This window comes from Odocoileus virginianus, chromosome 23 (assembly GCF_023699985.2).
Source record: "Odocoileus virginianus isolate 20LAN1187 ecotype Illinois chromosome 23, Ovbor_1.2, whole genome shotgun sequence".
NCBI lineage: Eukaryota > Metazoa > Chordata > Mammalia > Artiodactyla > Cervidae > Odocoileus > Odocoileus virginianus.
Genome location: NC_069696.1, coordinates 19,427,701 through 19,448,837, shown reverse-complemented (window position 1 = coordinate 19,448,837; position 21,137 = coordinate 19,427,701). Strand labels below are relative to the sequence as shown.

General features: G+C 44.9%; 1 protein-coding gene across 3 annotated transcripts in view; it reads left to right on the top strand.

The window, feature by feature from the left end:
• GRIN2B (glutamate ionotropic receptor NMDA type subunit 2B) overlaps nucleotides 1-21,137 on the top strand; it is a 483,052-nt gene that overhangs the window by 258,546 nt on the left and 203,369 nt on the right. For all 3 annotated transcript variants that reach the window (XM_070453649.1, XM_070453650.1, XM_070453651.1), the window contains one exon: nucleotides 3,833-4,431. In XM_070453649.1, the coding sequence (XP_070309750.1) occupies nucleotides 3,833-4,431 (599 nt within the window). The remainder of the gene's footprint in view (nucleotides 1-3,832; nucleotides 4,432-21,137) is intronic.

Below are 21,137 nucleotides of genomic sequence, written 5' to 3'. Positions count from 1 at the left end.
TCCTTCATCCTAGAAGATGCTACTTCTTGTGGTGATCACAATGCATGCTGGGAGCCTGCCAAGATGGCGTGAATGCATGGCCACAGTCCTTTCCACTTCATGCACACATGAAGATTGCTCTTTGATTTGTGGCTGTGACCATAATTTGCAAAGGCTGTCACTGCTTACAACTTATAGTTAGCGCAAAGCTTTGTTGAAAAAGAGCTGTTCCATTCCCGACTGCTATGTACCAGATTGATGTGTCAACTAAATTAATAACACTGGACCAGTCATTATACCAGGAAACATTTGCCCAAGCTATAACTTTGTCTCTTGATTCCCATTTGGTTTCATTAACCTCCTCTTGGTGCCCCAGATAAAATCGCCTTGTAAGGCCTCCTTATTTAATGAAGGATTGGCAAGATAAGATGGTTGAACTGGGCATTGACAGGAGTGGAGAAAATCAGGAAAGGATGATCATGGAAGATGATAGAATTAGTAGATAAGATGAGGATGTGGTGGAGGTAGCTTGAAACCATATTAATTTTTCCTTTTTTTTACTTTCACTGTTTATTGGCTTTCTTCACATAATAGCTGGCAGTTTCTTTAAGAGCTCATTTATTTTTGTGAGGGAGTTTTAAGAGAAGACTAAAGAGGAGAGGGTCAGGTTGGTATACAGTAGATTGGCTTTCTTTTAAATTCAGTCTCATTAGCATGGGCTCATTTACTATGGATGCCCATGGGTTTTCTTTCAAGGCTATCTCTAACTGTGTTTTGGAATCAACTGTGGCTTCACTGTGGCTGGAGCTTCGTGGGTGTTCAAGAACCTCCTTGTGATAAGATATGTTCATTTGTCATAGAATGGGTAGTAGTTTTACCCATCTCATCCTAAGCCTGTGCATTTTAAGGTATATTTGGATGCATCTGTCCGTTTGTCATGTCCACTGGGCTAGTGGAAACTCAAGTGATAATACATCTCATTTGAGAATCCCCCAAACTCCCCAGTTTAGCTGAAAGTAACAAGGAAAACAAATGGCTGTCACTTTAAAGTGATCACAACCATTCTGGGTAAGTTGTTCTGTCACGGGCCTTTCTTTCCTGTTACTGTGGTTCTCTGTGGGCCCCTGACAAGTCTTGTCATAATTAAGCTTTGCTGTCTTGGATTCCCTCTCTATATTGTAACCCAAGAACAAGGTCAGTGTCACCTGAAGAGCAGTCTATGCTTGGCGTTGAAGTAGACCAGGAGCAGGAGCTGGCCACATTAAAAAAAAAAAAAATCACTATTCTGTTCTGTGAAGGAATGCAAGGGATTTCTGAGTATTACTTTTATATCTTGCAACTTTGCTATAGTCCTTAGAGGCTCCTCTTTGACTGTATGTTTAAGCCAGGGGAGGGAGCCATTATAAGCACCATTCTACCCTTCGCTCCAGTAATTTTCTGGTGGTATCTTTAGGGTTTTCTATATGTAGTGTCAGTCATCTGCAAACAGTGGGAGTTTTACTTTTTCTTTTCCAATCTGGATTCTTTTTATTTCTTTTTCTTCTCTGACTGCTGTGGCTAGGACTGCCAAAACTAGGTTGAATAATCGAGATGAGAGTGAACACCTTTGTCTTGCTCCTGATCTTAGAGGAGATGCTTGCAGTTTTCCCCCACTGAGAATAATGTTTGCCGTGGGTTTGTCATGTATGACCTTTATTATGTTGAGGTAGATTCCTTCAATGCCTACTTTCAGGAGAGTTGTTTTTTTTTTTTAAATCATAAACGGGTGTTTATTTTTGTCCAAACTTTTCTCTCTATCTATTGAGATAATCATGTGGTTTTTATCTTTAAATTTGTTAATTTTGTGTATCACATTAATTGATTTGCATATATCAAAGAATCCTTGCATCCCTGGGTAAAGCCCACTTGATGACGATGTATGATCTTTTTAATGTGTTGTTGGATTCTGTTTGCTAGAATTTTGTTGAAGATGTTTGCATCTATGTTTATTGGTGAGATTGGCCTGTGATTTTTTTGTATGTGTGTGGCATCTTTGTTTTTGGTATCAGGGTGATGATGGCCTTGTAGAATGAGTTTGAGAGTTTTCCTTTCTCTGAAATTTTCTGGAAGAGTTTGAGCAGGATAGGTGTTAGCTGTTCTCTAAACTTTTGGTAGAATTCACCTGTGAAGCCATCTGGCCCTGGGCTTTCTTTTATTCTGAAATAATTTCCATTCCCTCCCCAAGCATTCTTGATGCCCCATCTTCTCTATATCCCTGAGTTCCATGGTCTTAAGAGGCTCCTCTTGGACTGTATGTTTAAGCCAGGGGAGGGAGCTATTATAAGCACCATTTTACCTTTAGCAGAAAGAATTAACCCCAGATGACTGAGCAGCTCCTGTTTCATTCGGATCACTTGTGAGAAAATGTGAAGAGTTCAAGGCACGTGAAGCACACACAGCCCTGGCAGAGACTTGGGCTGGCAGCTCTCGCTGCCGAATCAGGGTCTTTGGATACCAGCTGGATATCTCCCAGACTGCATTTTTTTTTTTCAATAGCGAGTGCCCAAAAAATACTCAGCAATTTCTCAGCTGTACAACAATATGTTTTTGAACTAACAAATCACTGCATCATTTTGTTTAAAAGCCTGATCTCTTATAACCATGCTTCAAAGCTCTGGTTTCGGGGATAAAAAAGCACTGCCCCGTTTGAATTAAAGACACAATTTTGTTAGCTTGGATAGTTATAAAATGGAGATAAACCATCAGATAGGATACAGGGGCCACTGACCAAGAAAAGAGATGCCATTACCCAGGAAGAACTCAGGGGAAAATAGACTGAAACAGAAGGATGAGGCTGAGAGGGTCTTCATTTTGCGGTTTCAGATTCTTCTAGCTATAAGATGGAGATAAAACACAGGGCCTGACATGTCCAAATGGCAGGTGGAATACAGCTTCAAATGGGAGAAATGTAAAAGGGCTTCTCCTTCACAAAGTAGGAGACAACATAAGATAAGATGCTTAGAATTGACAGAGGGTTGTGTGTAATACACAGGTCAGACGGAGACCCCTGGTATTATAGAGGTAAGAGAAAGAGCTATTCTTTATATGCTCTTCTCGAATACAGGCTTAATCACAGATGACCTTGCAGACAAGTCATTATAACTTGTAGCTTCCATAGACTGTCTGTGCCTCCTTCTGACCTATATGCCTCATTACCAGAGTAGAAGACAGAAAATTCCATGTGCTATTCATTTAACGGTTACGTCTTTATAGACAATGCACTGATCAAAATCTTGTGCTACAGTGCATTTCCCGGCTCGCCATACCTGAGTGCCACTCACCTGCTGGACCACTCACCTGCCCCTTCCCTACTTGAGGTAGATTTAAGGGCAGATTGAGGGCATTTTGGATTATTCCCTGGATTGAATGAAACATACCCACAACGAATGAATCCAGAAGTCTCAAAAATTGGAAAGAGCAAGTTTGTGTTTATATGACTCATTTGACAGCAAAACCTGACCTCAACTGACATGAGGCCATTTAGTCTTTATCCGCCTTTTTGTGACTCTTCCCACATTTTGCTCTAGAAATACTAACATATTTGATTCTAGGAGACTGCCTGGGGCTCTGCAGTAGCCTCGAGGACTTCGGACAAAGAGAGCATACACCCAGGTTGGTTTTCTCCAGGGGAAGGTTTTAAGAAGGAGAGTATTACAGATGTTTGCAGTTCAAACATATCCCTCTTTAAAGGCATTAACATGGAAAGAGTAATTGACACAAGCAAATCTCTGTGTCCAGCTAGTTCAGACTCTCCCTCACCATCTTTGTTTTGACTTTTCTCTCTCTTTCTCTTTCTTTGTTTTTCGCGCTCTAGGATGAATCCTCCATGTTCTTCCAGTTCGGCCCATCGATTGAACAGCAGGCTTCCGTGATGCTCAACATCATGGAGGAGTATGACTGGTACATCTTCTCTATCGTCACCACCTACTTCCCTGGCTACCAGGACTTTGTCAATAAGATTCGCAGCACCATCGAGAACAGCTTCGTGGGCTGGGAGCTGGAGGAGGTCCTTCTGCTGGACATGTCCTTGGACGATGGGGATTCTAAGATCCAGAACCAGCTCAAGAAACTTCAGAGCCCCATCATTCTTCTTTACTGTACTAAGGAAGAGGCCACCTACATCTTCGAAGTGGCTAACTCAGTAGGGCTGACCGGCTATGGCTACACGTGGATTGTGCCTAGTCTGGTGGCGGGGGACACGGACACAGTGCCCTCGGAGTTCCCCACCGGCCTGGTCTCTGTGTCGTATGACGAGTGGGACTACGGCCTCCCTGCCAGAGTGAGGGACGGGATCGCCATCATCACCACCGCGGCCTCTGACATGCTCTCCGAGCACAGCTTCATCCCCGAGCCCAAGAGCAGCTGCTACAACACCCACGAGAAGAGGATCTACCAGTCCAATATGCTGAACAGGTGAGCGTGTGGCAGAGTGTGCACCGATGGTGGAGGTCAGAGGGGAGCTTCCAAGACTGGGTCGGAGGTTCACATACCCGGAGGAGCAGTTCACGGTGTCTGAGGTTGAAGGCTGGCCACTGGGAGGGCCAGTGACAGCGGGGGCGACCCAGAGTCAGAGCTCGCTGAACGGTGTTACTGTTTTAAGAAATACACAACAGCTCCCCTCCTTCTTCCCACTTCCCGCATGCCTGGTCTTCCTCTTAAGAGTTTCGTGTGTTCAACCTTTTTTAACCCTCAAGGCAAGAACTCTACTAGGCAACTTTTGAAAATTGCTTGTGTTTTACATTATAAGAGAATAGGCTTGTAGGTGTAAGCTGTCTCAGGTCAGGCTGAAACTAAGAGGTTCAGTTTGGACTTGAACGCAGATCTGTCCGATGGCTGCACCCCTGATCACTGGGAAAGACGAGACAAGCTTAGATGTGAAAGAGGACTGGCTCCTTACCTTCGGGATGATGCTGTACTGAGAAGGAAAAGGGAATAAGGTACCTGAGTCTGTAGGCACGTGAGGAGGGGTCGTCCCTTGGTTTATTTTTGTTTTTTAATAAATACTCTTGATTTCATTGAAAAAAGTTAAAAACTAGTAAACCCAAAGAATTTTATAACAAATTGCAGTGTGCTCACCACCAAGAATTAGTTATTAATAGTTTGTCTTTACAGATATGACATTACAAATATGACAGAATTAGATATTACATGTATAGTGATGTCTTTTTCTTTTTGGCTCATTGAACATTTATTGTTTTTATTATTATTACTTAAAATATTTTTTTAGTTAAAATTTTTTTTTTTTGATTCTCCTCTCTCTGCCTTTGAGATTAAGTGAGAGTACCATTGTAGAAACAACTTTTATGGTTGCCCTTATTCTGATTTATTGAATGAGAAGATATGGGTGGAATTCTGCTTCCCTGGCCTCACCCCTCTCCATGGACAGAGAAGCCTGGCGGATTATAGTCAGAATCCAACTTTGATGGCAGGACATGCTCATAGGGGCCATTGTGTAAACAAGTCAGGTACAGGTTCTATACTCTGCTTCTGTGGTTTTGTTATTTGTATAAAGCTGCTACATGTGGTAACCTAGATGGGTGGGATGGTGCAGGGCGGGACAGGGGTCCAAGAGGGATACCTTTCTCCAGGGGATCTTCCTGACTCAGGGATGGAACCTGCGTCTCCTGCATCTTCTGCATTGGCAGGCAAATTCTTTACCACAGAGCCAGATGGGAAGCCCAGTAGCTGATTCATTTCATTGTACAGCAGCAACCAACACAGCTTTGTAAAGCAATTATACTCCAATAAAAATTCAAATAATATGGAAGAGGGCCCCCCCAAAAGTAAAAAAGACCTTAAATCCGAAGAAACAATCATTGGTAAAATAATCAATGATCGTCTTTCTAACTAGCTCCCTATGCATGTGTACCTGTGTGGAGATGAATCTACAGTTTTACATAAATGAAACTCTAACCAGACATACTGTTTGATAACCTTACTGTCTTTCAGTCAACAATGTGTTTTGGGTATCCATTTCACCTTTATTATGAACTATATCAGACATATAGAGATGTATTCAGAAAAATTTAATTCATACTCAGGTACCCTCCACCCAGCTTAAAAAATAAAATATTAGAACATGTACTCTGGAGAGGTTCAAGTATACTGTATTTACAGGAGGTTGAATGTGTACCAACTAATGCTTGTTTAACTTCTGGAAGAGACTTCAACTCCATAGCCTCTTGACTACGTTCCCAGTTCAGAGTTGAACCTAAAGGTAGTTTATCTGTGACTGGACCTGGGATCCAGCCCTGACGTTCCCACACCTTGAACTCCCTGCTCTCTCTGTCATCCCTCGTTATTCACTTGTTGGTAAAGACTATCTTGGTTTTCTTCCTGCCTTCCTGGCAGATCTGTCCTGGCCTCCCAGCTTGCTTGCTCCTTTACACATCTCTTAAATATTGGTGCCTCTCAGGGTTCTGTCCTAGACCCTCTGCTATATTTCTCATCCATTGCTGAGAGTGCAGTGTCTGTAAATTCGCCCAAATTGGTGTCTCTGGCTGCAGTGTCTTCTTTGAGCCCCACGTGTATCCCTCTAACTATGACCACATCTGTTCTCCTTTGGATGCTGCAGGCCCTAGAGCACACCATATCCAGAGCTCAACTGCTGTCTCATCTCCCATCAACCCTCCCCACGCTCTTCTAGTGAAATTGACACCTCTTATAAAGGGATGTTGTTATTTAGTCGTTCAGTTGTGTCTTGACTTTTTGCGACCCCATGGACTATAGCCTGCCAGGCTCCTCTGTCCATAGGATTTCCCAGGCAAGACTACTGGAGTGGGTGGCCATTTCCTTCTCCAAGGGATCTCCCCGACCCAGGGATTGAACCTGCATCTCTTGGGTCTCTTGCACTGGCAGGCGGATTCTTTACCACTGAGCCACCCAGGAAGCCCCTTATAAAGAGAACCTCTTGTTACCCAGTGCCTACAATAAAAATGTCCAAGATGTCCTTGATGCCCCAGCCAACCATGACCTTGTCTATGGGTTCTCCCTGGAGAGCCTTCTCTTACTTTGACCGTGTGCTGCATCCCAATCCACGTCTTCTGACTCGCATTGCTACAGGGCCTCTTAAACACCTTCTGGCAATCTCCTCTGCAGTCAGAGTGATCTCAAATGAAAATGTGATTTCATCACTCTCGTGCTTAATACCTTTCAGCGGCTTTTCATTGCTCCTGTAATAAAGTCCCAGCTCCTTAATATGGTTTATAGAGTCTTCCACAGCGTGAGCCTTCTTGGCTTTCCAAAATTGTCTCGTGCACCTCTCTCTCTTCAATGCCACCTTCCTGCCAGGCTGAACCTACCATGTCCTCTCTCCCTTCCAGCCCCTACTGCTCCCCAGGTGCCCCTGCCTGGTGGTACACAGATGCTTGTGCCCTCTTCTCCTGCCCTCTTTTCATCGTCCCTCAGGATTCAGTCTCGGCATCCCTTCCTCTGCAAGCCGAGCCCTGGGCTGACATCATTCTGTTATACACTTGCCCTGCATTCTCTGCCTTTCCAATAAAGATGATCGTTGTTATATGCTTTATCACCTCTCTTCCCTGTACGTTCTGTGAAATCAGGGACACTTCTGTCTGCTTTGTTCAGGCAGCATGAGAGAGATTCTTGGATCGAATGCAGGACGTATCTCCGAGATGCCCACCGCTCAGTGCCTCCCTGCCCCACAGGAGCATCTCTGCTCTGCTCCTCTTTTCAAGACAAGGGACCTTTCCTTTAAAAACTATGTGTTCAGTTCTGTACATTCATGTTTTCTCCTCATTGTTAGTGTTAAATTCAAATCTGATTCAGATGATTTTTCCAAATATTTGTTCATTAAAACCAAAACTAACAATGAAGGAATATCAAGATGAAAGCATCTGCCAAACAACCCAAGGAAGTCAAGTGGGTATTACCTTAGGGTCCATAAATATGATTCAGGAATGCCTGCTTTTATCTTAAAACTTCTTCTGGGTAAGCTGCCATCTGAAGATAGTACCTCATCTTGCTGACTTCATGTTGGACTGTAAATGTTATCTGTGAAGCCTGGTCTCCAATCACCATATCTTTGAAACCATAATTGGTCTTAACCTTGTCAGCATCTCTTCTGGCCACTCAGGAAGGCAGCCTCCTTCATTCTCTGTGCTCCTTTTTTTTTTGTCCACAAATGGGATCTTAGTACCCCCACCAGGGATTGAACTTGGGCTCTAGGCAGTGAAAGCTCAGAGTCCTAACCACTGGACCACCAGGGAAGTCCCAGCCCTCCGCACTCCTTGCTTACAGCTCATTGTCAAGAGGACCACAGATGTTCGCCTCCACCTTCTTGTGCACAGTGGTCCTAAGTAGAACAAAGATGGCACAGTCCAGGTTATTCATACTTTCCTTGAGAGCAGTGCAGAGCGGAGAGACAGTCTGTCTTCCCTCGATTTGCTCCATGTTCCGTGTAAAGGGCTCACCAGGCTTACCAGAGCGCCTCTCCACTGTTTCCTCCATGAAGGTTCTCTTCTGCTCCTGTTCCCTGACTCTCCCAGGCTTCTGTCTCTGACTGTCTGCTGGGCATCTCCCCTGGACAGGACATCTCCCCCATCCGTGGACTCGCATCCCGCATGCTTCTCCGTTCGTTGCCTTTTCCTGCCCCTTCTCCCCAATGCAGCTACCCCTGGTTCTAGAATCCACTGCCTAGCCTCTCTTAGTGTTTGAACACCAGTATTCGAATAGTTTTTCTATTAGGATCCGGAAAGGATTGGGATTGACTAAAAGGGACTCTTTCAGTTCATCAGTGGAATTCAGTGAGGCATCCTCAGTGCTCCTCCTCCTCCTGATCTGAAATCAGCCCCTCCCCACTCCCATCAGAGCTCCGGTCTCACTAGGGTCACTCTTTTAAATAACAAACCAAGCAGCCACCGCATTTAGCCACAGCAGGAAATCTTGCAAATGGAATTGTTGCAGATGCTGAGCTGTTTCCCACGGAGGACTTTTCCTTTGGCCTGATGCTTAGCTCCAGGCAACAGCAGCAGCCCCAGGAAGGCTCCTCAGGACTTATCCAGGGGACACCCGGCCCCCGGTTGGCACCAGGAATACAGAGTCAGGAAATGGCTTCTTGCCTCACCTTCTGAAAACCCGGGAGCATTCACAGACCCTGTGGTCCATCCATCCCCAGCAGTATTGCAAGGGGAGGGAAGGCCCTCATTCATACCTGACGAGACCATGGCATTCTTTCCACGTGAGGGACGTTCCTAAGTCTTGACTTGGGGAACACAGACAGGAAGCTCTATGCGCTCCCTGAATCCCAAACAGAAACTCATATTTGAAGGGATTTACGTGTTAGTTGGGCTCCCCAGGTGGCTCAGTGGTAAAGAACTCTCCTGCCAGTGCAGGAGACACTGGAGACTCTGGTTCACTCCCTTCATCAGGACACTCCCTTGAAGGAGGAAATGGCAACCGAAGTATTCTTGTTTGGAAAATTCCATGGACAAAGGAGCCTAGCGGGCTACATTCCATGGGATCGTGAAGAGTTGGACACGACTGACTGGCTGAACATGCACGCACTTGTTAGCTGCAGGAGGGGAAAAAAAATTAATGATATATAAGTATTCTCAGAAAGGATCCTTAAAATGAGCTATTTCCTTCACTGTCAAATGAATGTTATTTATCCCCCATCAATCCAGATTCCTTATTGATAACTTCTTAGCTCTTGGAAGCCTGTTACTTATATCTAGACAGGCTCCTGGACAAAGCTGTTTACCAGGATTGCAAGAAAAGTTTAACAGAAACCCAGTTAAATTTGAACTTCAGATAAATGACGAATTTTTTTAAGCATAAGTCTGACTCAATTATGGCATGGGACATACTGATATTAAAAGATAATTTGTTGTTTATCTGAAATTCAAATGTAACAGGGCTCCTGTATTATTTTTTCTTTTTTGGCCAAGTATGACAATCCTACTTGGTATACTGATAGAAATTCATTTTCTGTTGGAACTTTATAGCATTCATCTATGCCTTATTAGTAAATGTAGTACAGTGCCCTTATACCAAGACATGCTGAGAACATTTTGTTCCAACTGGGAACTTTATTTGGTTGAAAGAGTTGGAGAATTTCTTATGCCATACATTCTTGAAGTGAAAGATCTTAGTTGCCCAGAAAAGCCTGAAAACCTTTTGCTACCAGATGATCTGGAAGTGTTTAGGAAGTGATCAGGCAAGTTGTCTAAAGCCTCTCTTATCCCCCGGAGCTAGAGAAGATTGGTAGTTTTTGGTAGGCATGAAGAGCCAACTCTTTGGAAAAGACCCTGATGCTGGGAAAGATTGAGGGTAGGAGGAGAAGGGGGTGACAGAGGATGAGATGGTTGGATGGCATCATCGACTCAATGGGCATGAGTTTGAGCAAACTCTGGGAGATGGTGAAGGACAAGGAACCTGGAGTGCTGCAGTCCATGGGGTCTCAAAGAGTCAGACATGATTGAGCCACTGAACCGCAACAAGAAATAGGCAAGTATCTGCAGGTGTCCTTTATCATTTCCCTAGGGGAACAGGTGACAGTGAATTTCTTTCTCAGTGTGCCTCCAGTACTTGGCCAGCATATTTCTGAAACTTGATGGTGTGCTTGTTGCTCACCTCTGGGCTCCCTTTCTGTCTTGAGGACCCAGTTCTCTTGTTCTTCATCCATAGCAACTTTGGGGACGTGTAGAAAGAGCAGTTGCTCTTTGATATCCCAACATAGCAAATCTCTTATCTTGTTGTTGTTTTTGTTGTGCTCAGATGTGTCCAGCTCTTTGCAATCCTATGTTCTATAGCCCACCAGGCTCCTCTGCCCCTGGAATTTTCCAGGCTAGAATACTGGAGTGGGTTGCCATTTCCTTCTCCAGGGGAATCTTCCTGACCCAGGGATCAAACTCTCTTCTCTTGCATCTCCTGCATTGGCAGGCAGATTCTTTACCACTAGCACCATCTGAATCTTGCTTAATTATTTTCCCCTGGTGTCCTCAGCTTTCCTACTCAAAAAATGTTTTGTGTTAACCCCCGCCACCCCCACATTCTTCCTTCCCCGTGAAAGTTGCCATCTCAAAAGGCCAGAATCCTCCTCTGGTGAGGTCTTTGAGGGATGAGGATGACCGATGTGAAGGAAGGTGCTTTGTTAGGTTCCTTTTAAAAGGGCTGTGATGAGCATGATCTTCCTCTAACCTTGGGGCAGATGCCACATCCTCGAAACCGTTATGTTAGCGGGATCGTTCCCACGGGATGCCTCCTTGACTCTCTTGGCCTGAAAAATGCTGAGAGGTTAAGAAATAAACTAGGAATTGAGTCAGTTAGTTTTTAGGCATTGTGGGCAAGACCAGCTTGGTTGTTCCTATCTCTTGCGTGCTTGATAAGTCACTTCAGTTGTGTCCGACTCTTTGAGACCCTATGAACTATAGCCTACCAGGCTCCTCTGTCCATGGGATTCTCCAGGCAAGAATACTGGAGTGGGTTGCCATACCCTCCTCCAGGGGATCTGCCTGACCCAGGGATGGAACCTGCATCTCTTGAGTCTCCTGCCTTGGCATGTGGGTTCTTTACCACTAGTGCCACCTGGGAAGCCCCACCCATCTCTTATTGTTGTTAAATATTAGTGGAGTGCCAAGCACAGGCGGATTGAAGGTAAGGCAAATAGTTACTATAGGTTCACTTCGTAGAATTTATATGTGAGTCAAAAGTTTCCACAAATGCATTGTTCTAAGTGAACTGTTAGGCATGGTGGCCTTTACCTGATTGAAGAAGTCTACTAGAACCTAAGGAAAGCTCCATTTTTCACATGAAATGTTTAGTAAAGCAAGACACAATCTGTGTATAGAGAGACTTTAACTGCTCAGTGGTGTAGCAGGAAATAGAAATTTGGGAAAATAACGGAAGAATCTAATAATCCTAAAAGATACATTCATTGCTGATTGTAATTCAGGCACAGCAAGCTTTAACTATTCATGGAGGAATGACTTGAATGTGAGGATTATTCAAGCTCTGCTGTTTTTCTGTAGTCTTTCACCTTCCTCATGTCAGATATATAGATGGTCATTTCAGTAAGTGAGTCTGATTCTTTCCCTTAAATTCAGTGAAGAGCATTCTGAACTGCCTAACACTGAGACCCCTGCCCGATTCCTTCCTTAGTCACTATTGACTTCTATGGCTGACTTGACTTACCAGTGACATAGTTGGGGCTTCCCTGGAGGCTCAGACAGTAAAGAATCTGCCTGCAATATGGGAAGCCTGGGTTCAGTCCCTGGGTTAGGAAAGGCCCTTGGAGAAGGGAATGAGTCCTGTGCCATGCTGAGTTGCTTCAGTCCTGTCTAGCTCTTTGCAACACTCTGGAGTGTACACCACTGGGCTTCTCTGTCCGTGGAATCTCCAGGCAAGAATACTGGAGTGGGTAGCCCTTCCCTTGAGAAGGGCATGGGGTCTCACAGAGTCGGACATGACTTGAGTGGCTAACACATTTCATTACACACTGTCATGGTTGGTGTTTCTTTCCTCTTTCTTCTCTTTCGTTTTCCTCCTCCTCTTCCTCCTCACTCTCTTCTTTCCTCTGAAAAATTATTTACAATTTGGAAGAGAAGGCAGGAAATAGAGAGGGGGAGTGAGTGGGAAGAGAATTCCATTCCATTGAGGACAGTTTGGGGAGGGGGTGGGATGCCCACTTGCTGTGGGCGAGAAGACATAGGTGGTCCAGGATCCGTGGGAAGGACTAGGATGGTCTCAGGAGAAAGGGAGCAAGAGCAGTGCAGGGCTGTGGCTTTCCATGAAGGAAGCAGACAGACTCATCCTCAGGGCACACTTAGCCTCAGAAAGCACGTGAGTTGGTGGTGATGGCCAGGGTTAAGATGGGGGTCATACGTACATGCTCAAAAGCAGCCACATTGTCAGCCAGACTAGCAAAGTTAATAACTCTGGTGTTGACTGCCTTTTTGAATGTGTTCTGCATACCCGGCATAGTGCGGTTATCTAACTGGATCCCTGCAAAAATCCTGATCCATGCAAATGTCCTTGGGAAACGTTTTCTTATCACCCTTTTAAGGGCAGCTTGTCCCTCCCACCCTCCCAAGCTCCCTGTCCCCTTCTCCAGCTTTTATTCTCTCTGTAGCACTTATCTGAAATGTTGTATATATTTTAGTTTAAAATATTTTGTTGTCTGCATTGTAGGCACTTGATAAATATTTGTGCATAAAAGCATGAATGAAGGCAGGAACCATTATGCCCATTTTATATGTTTGTAAGAAACCCAAGGCCCAGGCTTGGGCAGCGTGATGCCTGGATCTGTCTGGGGTACCTGGATTTCAGCCCCTCACCCCGCTGCATGGTAATCAAGCTTTAAAGAAGCCCTGGCTGCCCTTAAAATCAGAGCATCGCAGCTGTGAGAGGCCTCGGTGCTCATCTCATCCAACCCTTTCAAGATATGTATTCTCAAGGGAGAGAGAGAGAGAGAGTAGGCAGGATGGTGAATGGATTTCACAAATGTGAGGACAGAATCTCAGAGCTGTCCCTTGGCTGTCGGAGGCAGGGCAGCGGCAGAACCCAGGGGTCCCACTGGGAGGAGCCACGCTCTGCGGAGAACACACCCCTCTTGGCCACCTGACCACAGCCTTGGAGGAGCGGGCAGGCAGCCAGGGCTCCCCAAGTAACCTTCGGCCAGGCCTGGCAATATCCCTATGATACTTGCTCCCTTGTTCTTATCCAGACAAGGGTGCAAATTCACAGTTAATGGGAATCGAAGCTGGTGTTATTTAGGAATTGAGTGGGAGTCATTTCTCCATCTGCTCTCTCTTCCCACCAGAGGATAAAGGCTGGCTGGGTGGCGGTAAGGATGGAGGCGAGTTGCCAGAAAGCGCGAGTGCTGTCATTTATGGTTACAGACATGGGCTGGAAGCCCGAGTGAGGGCTGGACCACGGCCGGCCAAGGTCAGCTTAACGAACACAAGCTTCTTGAGAATAGAGAGGCTTCTGTGGCTTTGGCATCTCTGTAAGACCTCGCACGTTTTAAATAAGTAATGGTTTGAGCCTTTCTCCGTTTCCTCTCCAGTGGAGCTGTCGTGGATGTATAGAAGGTCATCTCTCGGAAAGAGTCCTCCAGGACCTGGTGTGGCCGATAAGGATCGGGAGGAAGTGGGGTGTTGGGCCTGGCTGACCTTGAGAAGGGCTTGCTGAGGGAAGTGACCCCATGCTGCAGACAGGCGCACCCGGAGAGGTGGAGGAGGAGGGCAGTGGCTGGGGCTGGGGGTCAGGGAGCCCTCCCCGGCCCTTCAGGGTTTCATCAGTGGCGCATTCTCTTCCGGGAGGGCCCAGCGGGGTCAGTGCGCCCAGACTGGCACCGGTCCCCAAGCTGGGCCGGCCGATCACACGTGAAGGGACTGCTGCTGACAGATTAGAGCCCCTGCTGCTGGAATCTGTTCCCTCTTGTCCGGCTGCCAGCAGCAGCAGCAGGCCGGGGGCTGCCGACTGACTGCCTCCCTCGCTGCTCGGGCTTCACTGTCCCTCATTCATGGCTGCCTCACACCGCTCCCCACCTTCCTGCTTATTCTTCTCCATCTTTCTCCATAGGGTGTTCCGTTCACTGATCTCTTGCTGCCCCTCTCTCTTTCTCCCTAGCTTTCCTGTCGAGCTTTGAAGGCTTTCTTACATTTAGCTTTCTGTGGTCATAGGTGACCCCGTGGAGTTCTTGCACACGCACACACAGGCACACATGTCCACGTGCGTGTGCATTGGACATCCATACGGCATGGACATCTGTGTGTACCCTGCCCTGGTGTCTCAGACAGGAAAGAATCTGCCTGCAGTGCAGGAGACCTGGGTTCGACCCTTGAGTCTGGGAGATCCCCTGGAGAAGGAAATGGCAACCCATTCCGCTCTGCTTGCCTGGAGAATTTCATGGACAGAGGAGCCTGGCAGGCTACAGTCCATGGGGCTCTCAAAGAGCCTGCCACGACTTAACGACTTTCACTTTTGGCATCTCTCAGGTGAACAGAGAATTATTCAAAGAACTGGATGAAAATATTTCACATAGAAAATCTCTCCACTTCTTCCTGTCCCTGAGACCGTGTTGTTGATTGTCGCAAAGGGCTGTAGATGGGACAGAAGTTGGGAAGAATCTTTTTATGTGACTTGCCTGCAGTTGGCTCTGGTGAATATCAACAAGGTATTTCCATCCACTCTGATTTCATTTATAAAGTCTTGGTGGCTGTAAGACTGGTTGCTAAGTAACCCTACATTTACTCTTTAGGTAAAAGAGGTAGACATAGTAGGCCAGTGGGTCTATATCGTGTGAAGAAGTCCATAGATATCTTCTTTTTTCTGAAGGAAAGATCTTCCCTGTGAAGCAGCAGAAATAGCCATGGAAGCCACACTGTGACCATATCATATTCATTCTAAGCGGTCCTTTTCAGCACCCCTTGAAAGAGGTCAGGGTGGCATCCAGATGAGGATGTGTGGTCCAGATGAGGATGTATGTCAAAGTCCATTTACTGTTTAACATCAAACCTGATGATCATTGCCTTCAATTCATTCATGATCATGGCTAATGATGATCAAAGTGACCGTTTTCATACACGGAATCTTCATGTCCATCATCTCACCGATTCATTACAACAGAGCTGTAAGGGCTTTGTCTGCTCACTGCACAGATCCATGGTGGGGGGATCAACAGAGAAAACTCTGATACTTACTTTCTTTTAATTTTCCCATCAGCATTTCCAGACATTCCTATGTACTTTTCTTGGTCATTGAACAAAAATCTATCAGAAACTTTTGTTCAAGCGAAAATAGCACAATAGAATGGCATTATAATATAGTTCATTATTACATAGGTTACACTAATAAGTCAAATTTCTCTCATTTTGAGTAGGTAGAGAAAAAGCTAGGTATCTGAGTGTGTGTATTATAGATTATGACTCAAAATGGTGAGTGATCCCACAGGCTCTGTGTGTGTGTGCGTGTGTGTGTGTGTGCACACATGCATGCGCACTTAGTCATGTCCAACTCTTTGTGACCCCATAGACTGTAGCCCACCAGGCTCCTCTGTTCATAGGATTCTCCAGGCAAGAATACTGGAGTGGGTTGCCATTTCCTTCTCTAGGGGATCTTCCTGACCCAGGGATTGAACCCACATCTCCTGCATTGCATGTGGATTCTTTACCACTGAGACACCTGGAAAGCCCCCCACAGGCTATTTTGTTCCCACATCTCACATGTGTTCACATATAGACTTACCTCCTTTACCTGGGAGAGAAAGGGTCATAAATTCAGCAATAGGATGCACTGAACATAACCAAGAATCCCAAAGAAAGCAGAAAAGGGTTTTGAGCTCAAATCACTGACACAAAATCTTACCATAAAATGAATGTGACCTATTTTATCTAAAGAGTTCATTTGCTGTAATTTTATACATATTTCTAAGAAACTTGTGAGGCAGTTGGTTTAAATGTGGCATAGAGTATCTGTAACCCAGTTTAAACAAGATTCATGAACATATTTTAGGTGGTTTGTCCAGAACTGGTATGGTGGCTGCCTAGTCATCAGGCCCCAGACTCCTCCTGTTAGCTTTCTAGTCTTTTGTTTATAGGGTGTGGCCTTTATCCCCATGCTAAAGACACCTGTTTCAAGCAGCAGGATGAACTTAGGAAGGAAGGAGGGCAAGTTCTTTCCCTTTCAAGGAGAACACCCAGAAGGCCCTTACTTTACTTCTAGCCCATCTGTCAGAAATCAGTCAATGGCCACTGCTAGCTGCAAGAGAAGCTGGCAGTTCAGCTTAGTCTAGTTTAATTTAGTTTATGACCTGGGCAGTAATAGGCCTAGTTAAAAATCCAAGTTCTCTCAACTAGAGAGAGAAAGTCAAGGCCCTATATTTGGTAGGTGACCATTTGTGTCTGGTGATAACTGGCCTCTCTGATTTCCCAGATGACAACAGCTTAGAAATAATAAACAGGATGGGAGTTGGGTAGGTGAGCTGATGGCATTAAGAAATAAATACAATTATAAGGTGCAGAAAATATTAGGAAAATCCAGTGAAAGACCTTGAAAGGAACATTTGTCTAAGATCATTTGGGGTAGACTGCCTTATACTCCTTAGAAAACATATACCCCCTTTAAAAGCATCCCTATAGAGCAAAACAGCATAGACATTGTTAAGTCATCAATAAGAGCTTAAATTATATTGATTATCTTTTGTTTAAGGCATCAGTGAACTCTATGCTACCTTTCTGAAATTTTCCATTTGAAAATGCTTCCTATAATCAAGAAAAAGCTTGATACTTAAAAACACACAGCTTCAGCAATTTAGAAAATTTACTTAAAAAAAGATTATTGAGTGACTACCTTGTGCCAAGTGTTTTATATAGCCTTATTTCATTTTAAAAGTACTGCTCAGAGGCATTATTACTTTCATTTTTCAGAGAAAGAAACTGAGATCTCGAAAGGTCCCATCACTTGCCCACTCCACATACAGATAAACTTGAGTTTCAAACCCAAGTCTTGATGGGTTCCAGGTGTGCTTTGCCCCACACTGTCCATCTTTCCATGACTGAGGAGGTCAGGTCAGCTAGGCATGACTGTGATATAGGTGAACACATGATTAACCTCGGGACAGAGTAGTTTTATAATAATATCCTTTCTTGACTGATGTACTGAATTCTTGTTAGGAAGCTATGATCAATCTGGAAACAGTCCAGGAACAGTCCAGATATCTGTGCACATGTGTTGAGGATGTTCCAGACTGAGTCTGTTTCTTTTCCTCCCCATCCCAAAGTCTGTCACATCTCTGTTTACCCAGCCTTGCTGTGGTCTGTCTTATACCTTCCTTTTCAATGAGAAAGGTTGATTTTCCCCCCATATTTCTGTATACTCCAAAGTCCTTTAAGTCCGCATATGAAGAAACAGCCACTTGTAGTGTTCTTGGACCTGAAAGTCCTTTGAAGTGAAGTGAGAGCTGACTTTCTGTTCTGAGATCCAGCAAGGCTCCTGGAGGTGACATACATGTGGAAAAACACTGTCAGGGGCTTGTAATAAAACAAAACAAGACCTTGGCCCCTGTCATGATTTACAGATGTCCTCCACGGCTGCTATTCATTTTTGACAGGTCAGATAAGTTTGGATTTGCTTAAGGGTAATACTTGGCTAGAGACTGGCTAAGAGTAAAAGCAGTGCTTTGAGAGTGAAAGAAACGTGATACGAAGAGGGTAGCTTTCTCTACTTCTCAGCATCATATTCACTGTTTGTTTTTGACCCCTTTTTATGCCCTGCACATGTTCTGGGCCCTGAGTGCTAGGCATACAAATGACACACCATCCATTTGCTTGGCATCACTAACAGTGGATCATCCACAGCAAGTTCTTTCAGTCTCCTTGTTTAGACTGATTTTTCTTCTGACACAGAATGAATGAATTGCTGAAGAGGCTAGAGGAATGAGCCTCAGAAACCAAGATCAAAATTTCAGCATACATTTGTTAAACGTTTCCAGAATTGCCTGATACTTCTGACACAAGACTGTGATGGATCTCCTCTGATAGAGAACGAGATAGTGGAGTTGAGGAGGAGAAAAGAATCCTTCTAATATAGCTGATACCAGCTGAATTCTTTGATCTCATGGTCACAGATTATTAGCCACCTGCAAACTCAAAACCTCTTAAAAGAATATTCTTTGGACAGGAATCAGATTCCCCTCCTCCCCCACGCACGCACGTCGTGTGCTCACTCACCAGCAAGTTTAAAAATAGGAGCCACACTGCTGCCATGTCTCCCAGGCTACTAGCAGCCTTCAGTTCCCTGTGATTTTACTTTGGTGCCCAGTTGACCAAGGCTCTGGCTCAGAGCGACCTCTAGCGGCTGGCTCAGTCCTCAGGGAAGCGCTTCCTTCCTGGAACAGAAACACTCAGCAGATTCCAAAATTCACCCAGCAACCATCATCAGTTCCTTCTCTACGTCTGAGTCTGTTTATGTTTTGTGACTTCATTTGTATCATTTCTTTTTATTTCCTTCATATAAGGGATGTCATACGATATTTCTCCTTCTCTCTCTGACTTGCTTTACTCAGTATGGTTGCCCCAGGGAAAGGATAGGAGGAAGGGAGAGTTAGGGAGTTTGGGATGGATATGTACACATAGCTATGTTTAAAATGGATAAGCTCCAAGGACCTACTCTAGAGCACAGGTCTCTGTTCAGTGTTATGTGGTAGCCTGGATGAGAGGGGTGGTTTGCGGGAGAATGAGTACATGTATATGTATCACTGAGTCCCTTTGCTATTTATGAAACTATCATGACATTTTTAATCAGCTATACCCCAATACAAAATAAAACGTTAAAAAAGAAACTAACCCAGACTAGCCAAGTGGAACACTTGTGTGTTCTGAACCATCCGCCATGTGATCGGCTTCTTACAGATTCTTTCATCAGCACGAGGAACAGATTCTTTCATCAGTCTGTACCTACTGTGTGCTCAAAACCATGGGGACCTGTCCAGAAACTGAGTCTTGCTGGGGAATGAATCCTGAGTCCCACAAACATTTCCCGAGAGCAGGGGCGGGGTGTCTGGGGTAGAAGTAGTAACAGAGAGTGAGGTAATGCAAATAAGCTGTGTTTGCTGTGATTATCAGAAGTTAACCTTATCCCTTTCCAAACAAAGGAGGCTTCATACTACCACCTGATGCTGACTCAACAGCCTCGGGGAAGTACTGATGTGCTGACTTGCCACCGTGCTGCCTTGCCACCGTGCTGCCTTCAGTTCCTTGTGTTTGGAGTTTTCCATGTCAGTGTTTCTCAGTCCTAACTATGTGCTAGAATTTCCCTGAAAGGTTTAAGAAACTGTGTACAGATCCCAGGGTCCCCCACAGCAAAATTCCAATTTAGGTGTACAGGATGGGATAAGAGCCTGGGAATGCATGCTAACTTGCTTCAGTCGTGTCTGACTCCTTGCAACCCTATGTACTGTAGCTAGCCAGGCTCCTCTGTCCATGAGATTCTTCAGGCAAGAATACTAGAGTGCGTTGCCATGCCCTCCTCCAGGGGATCTTCCCAACCCAGGGATTGAACCTGTGTCTCTTTTGTCTCCTGTATTGGCAGGCAGGTTCTTTACCGCCAGCGCCGCCTGGGAAGTCCAAGGGCCTGGGAATGTACGTATATTAAAAGCTCCTAAGTTGATTCTCAGAGGCAACCAGAATTGCAAGTCATTGTTCTCAGTTCAGCTGCCATTTTTATAGTCCCCCAAACCAGAAGGCTTCCCAGGCGGCACAGAGGTAAAAGAATCTGCCTGCCAATACAGGAGACTCGGGTTCAGTCCCTGGGTTAGGAAGATCCCCTGGAGGAGGAAACGGCAGCCCACTCCAGTATTCTTGCTTGGAAAATTCCATGGACAGTGGAGCCTGGTGGGTTACAGTCCATGGGGGTCACAAAGAGTCACACATGAGCACACACAAGAGAGAATGAACAGAATAGGGTGAAAGGCAATGATAGCATTTGCACAGATTTGAACTTGGTGCTAATGGGAGAATATTCTTTTGATTCTCTCCTGATGACCAGTCTAAAAATTGTGATCCCTATCAGTGCTATGAAATTTTAATTCCATAAATTTATATTTTGGTTCAGAAAGGGTAAATACAGGAAACGGTAGGATGGATACAGAGGGTACACAAGTTGGTGGTCTACAGGAAATTCTAGAAAGGGTACCTAGAGGGTCATATACTGCTGGTCCTCTTGCAAATGGTCGTACTTTCCTTATACAGCTTTGGGTCCCTTTGCTGGTGTTCTGTTTGTCTATTTTATGCACAGAAATGAGTCTCCATCAGGAAAGCCGGCAACATGAGCATCAAAGCAAATCTGACTTTAAATGGCATTTCAATTCCCCTGTACTTAGATTACCTATGCCAGAGAGACAGAACTTGAATGCTTTGAATTTGATGTCTGCTGGCCTTGATGAGAAATGGAGGCTTTACTAAATTTTGGGGCACACAAGTGGTTTTAAAATTAAAGTTATTAGCACTAGAAAATGATGTTCTTTGTATTACTACACTGTTATTACCTTTAATGGAATTGCTCCCTAAAGTGTTAGAGAATGAAGGGAAAAGCAGTTTAGAATGAGGAAGACATGGGGTAAGAGGTAAGATGAGAAAAAAACCAGTGGGCTGTCTTGGTCT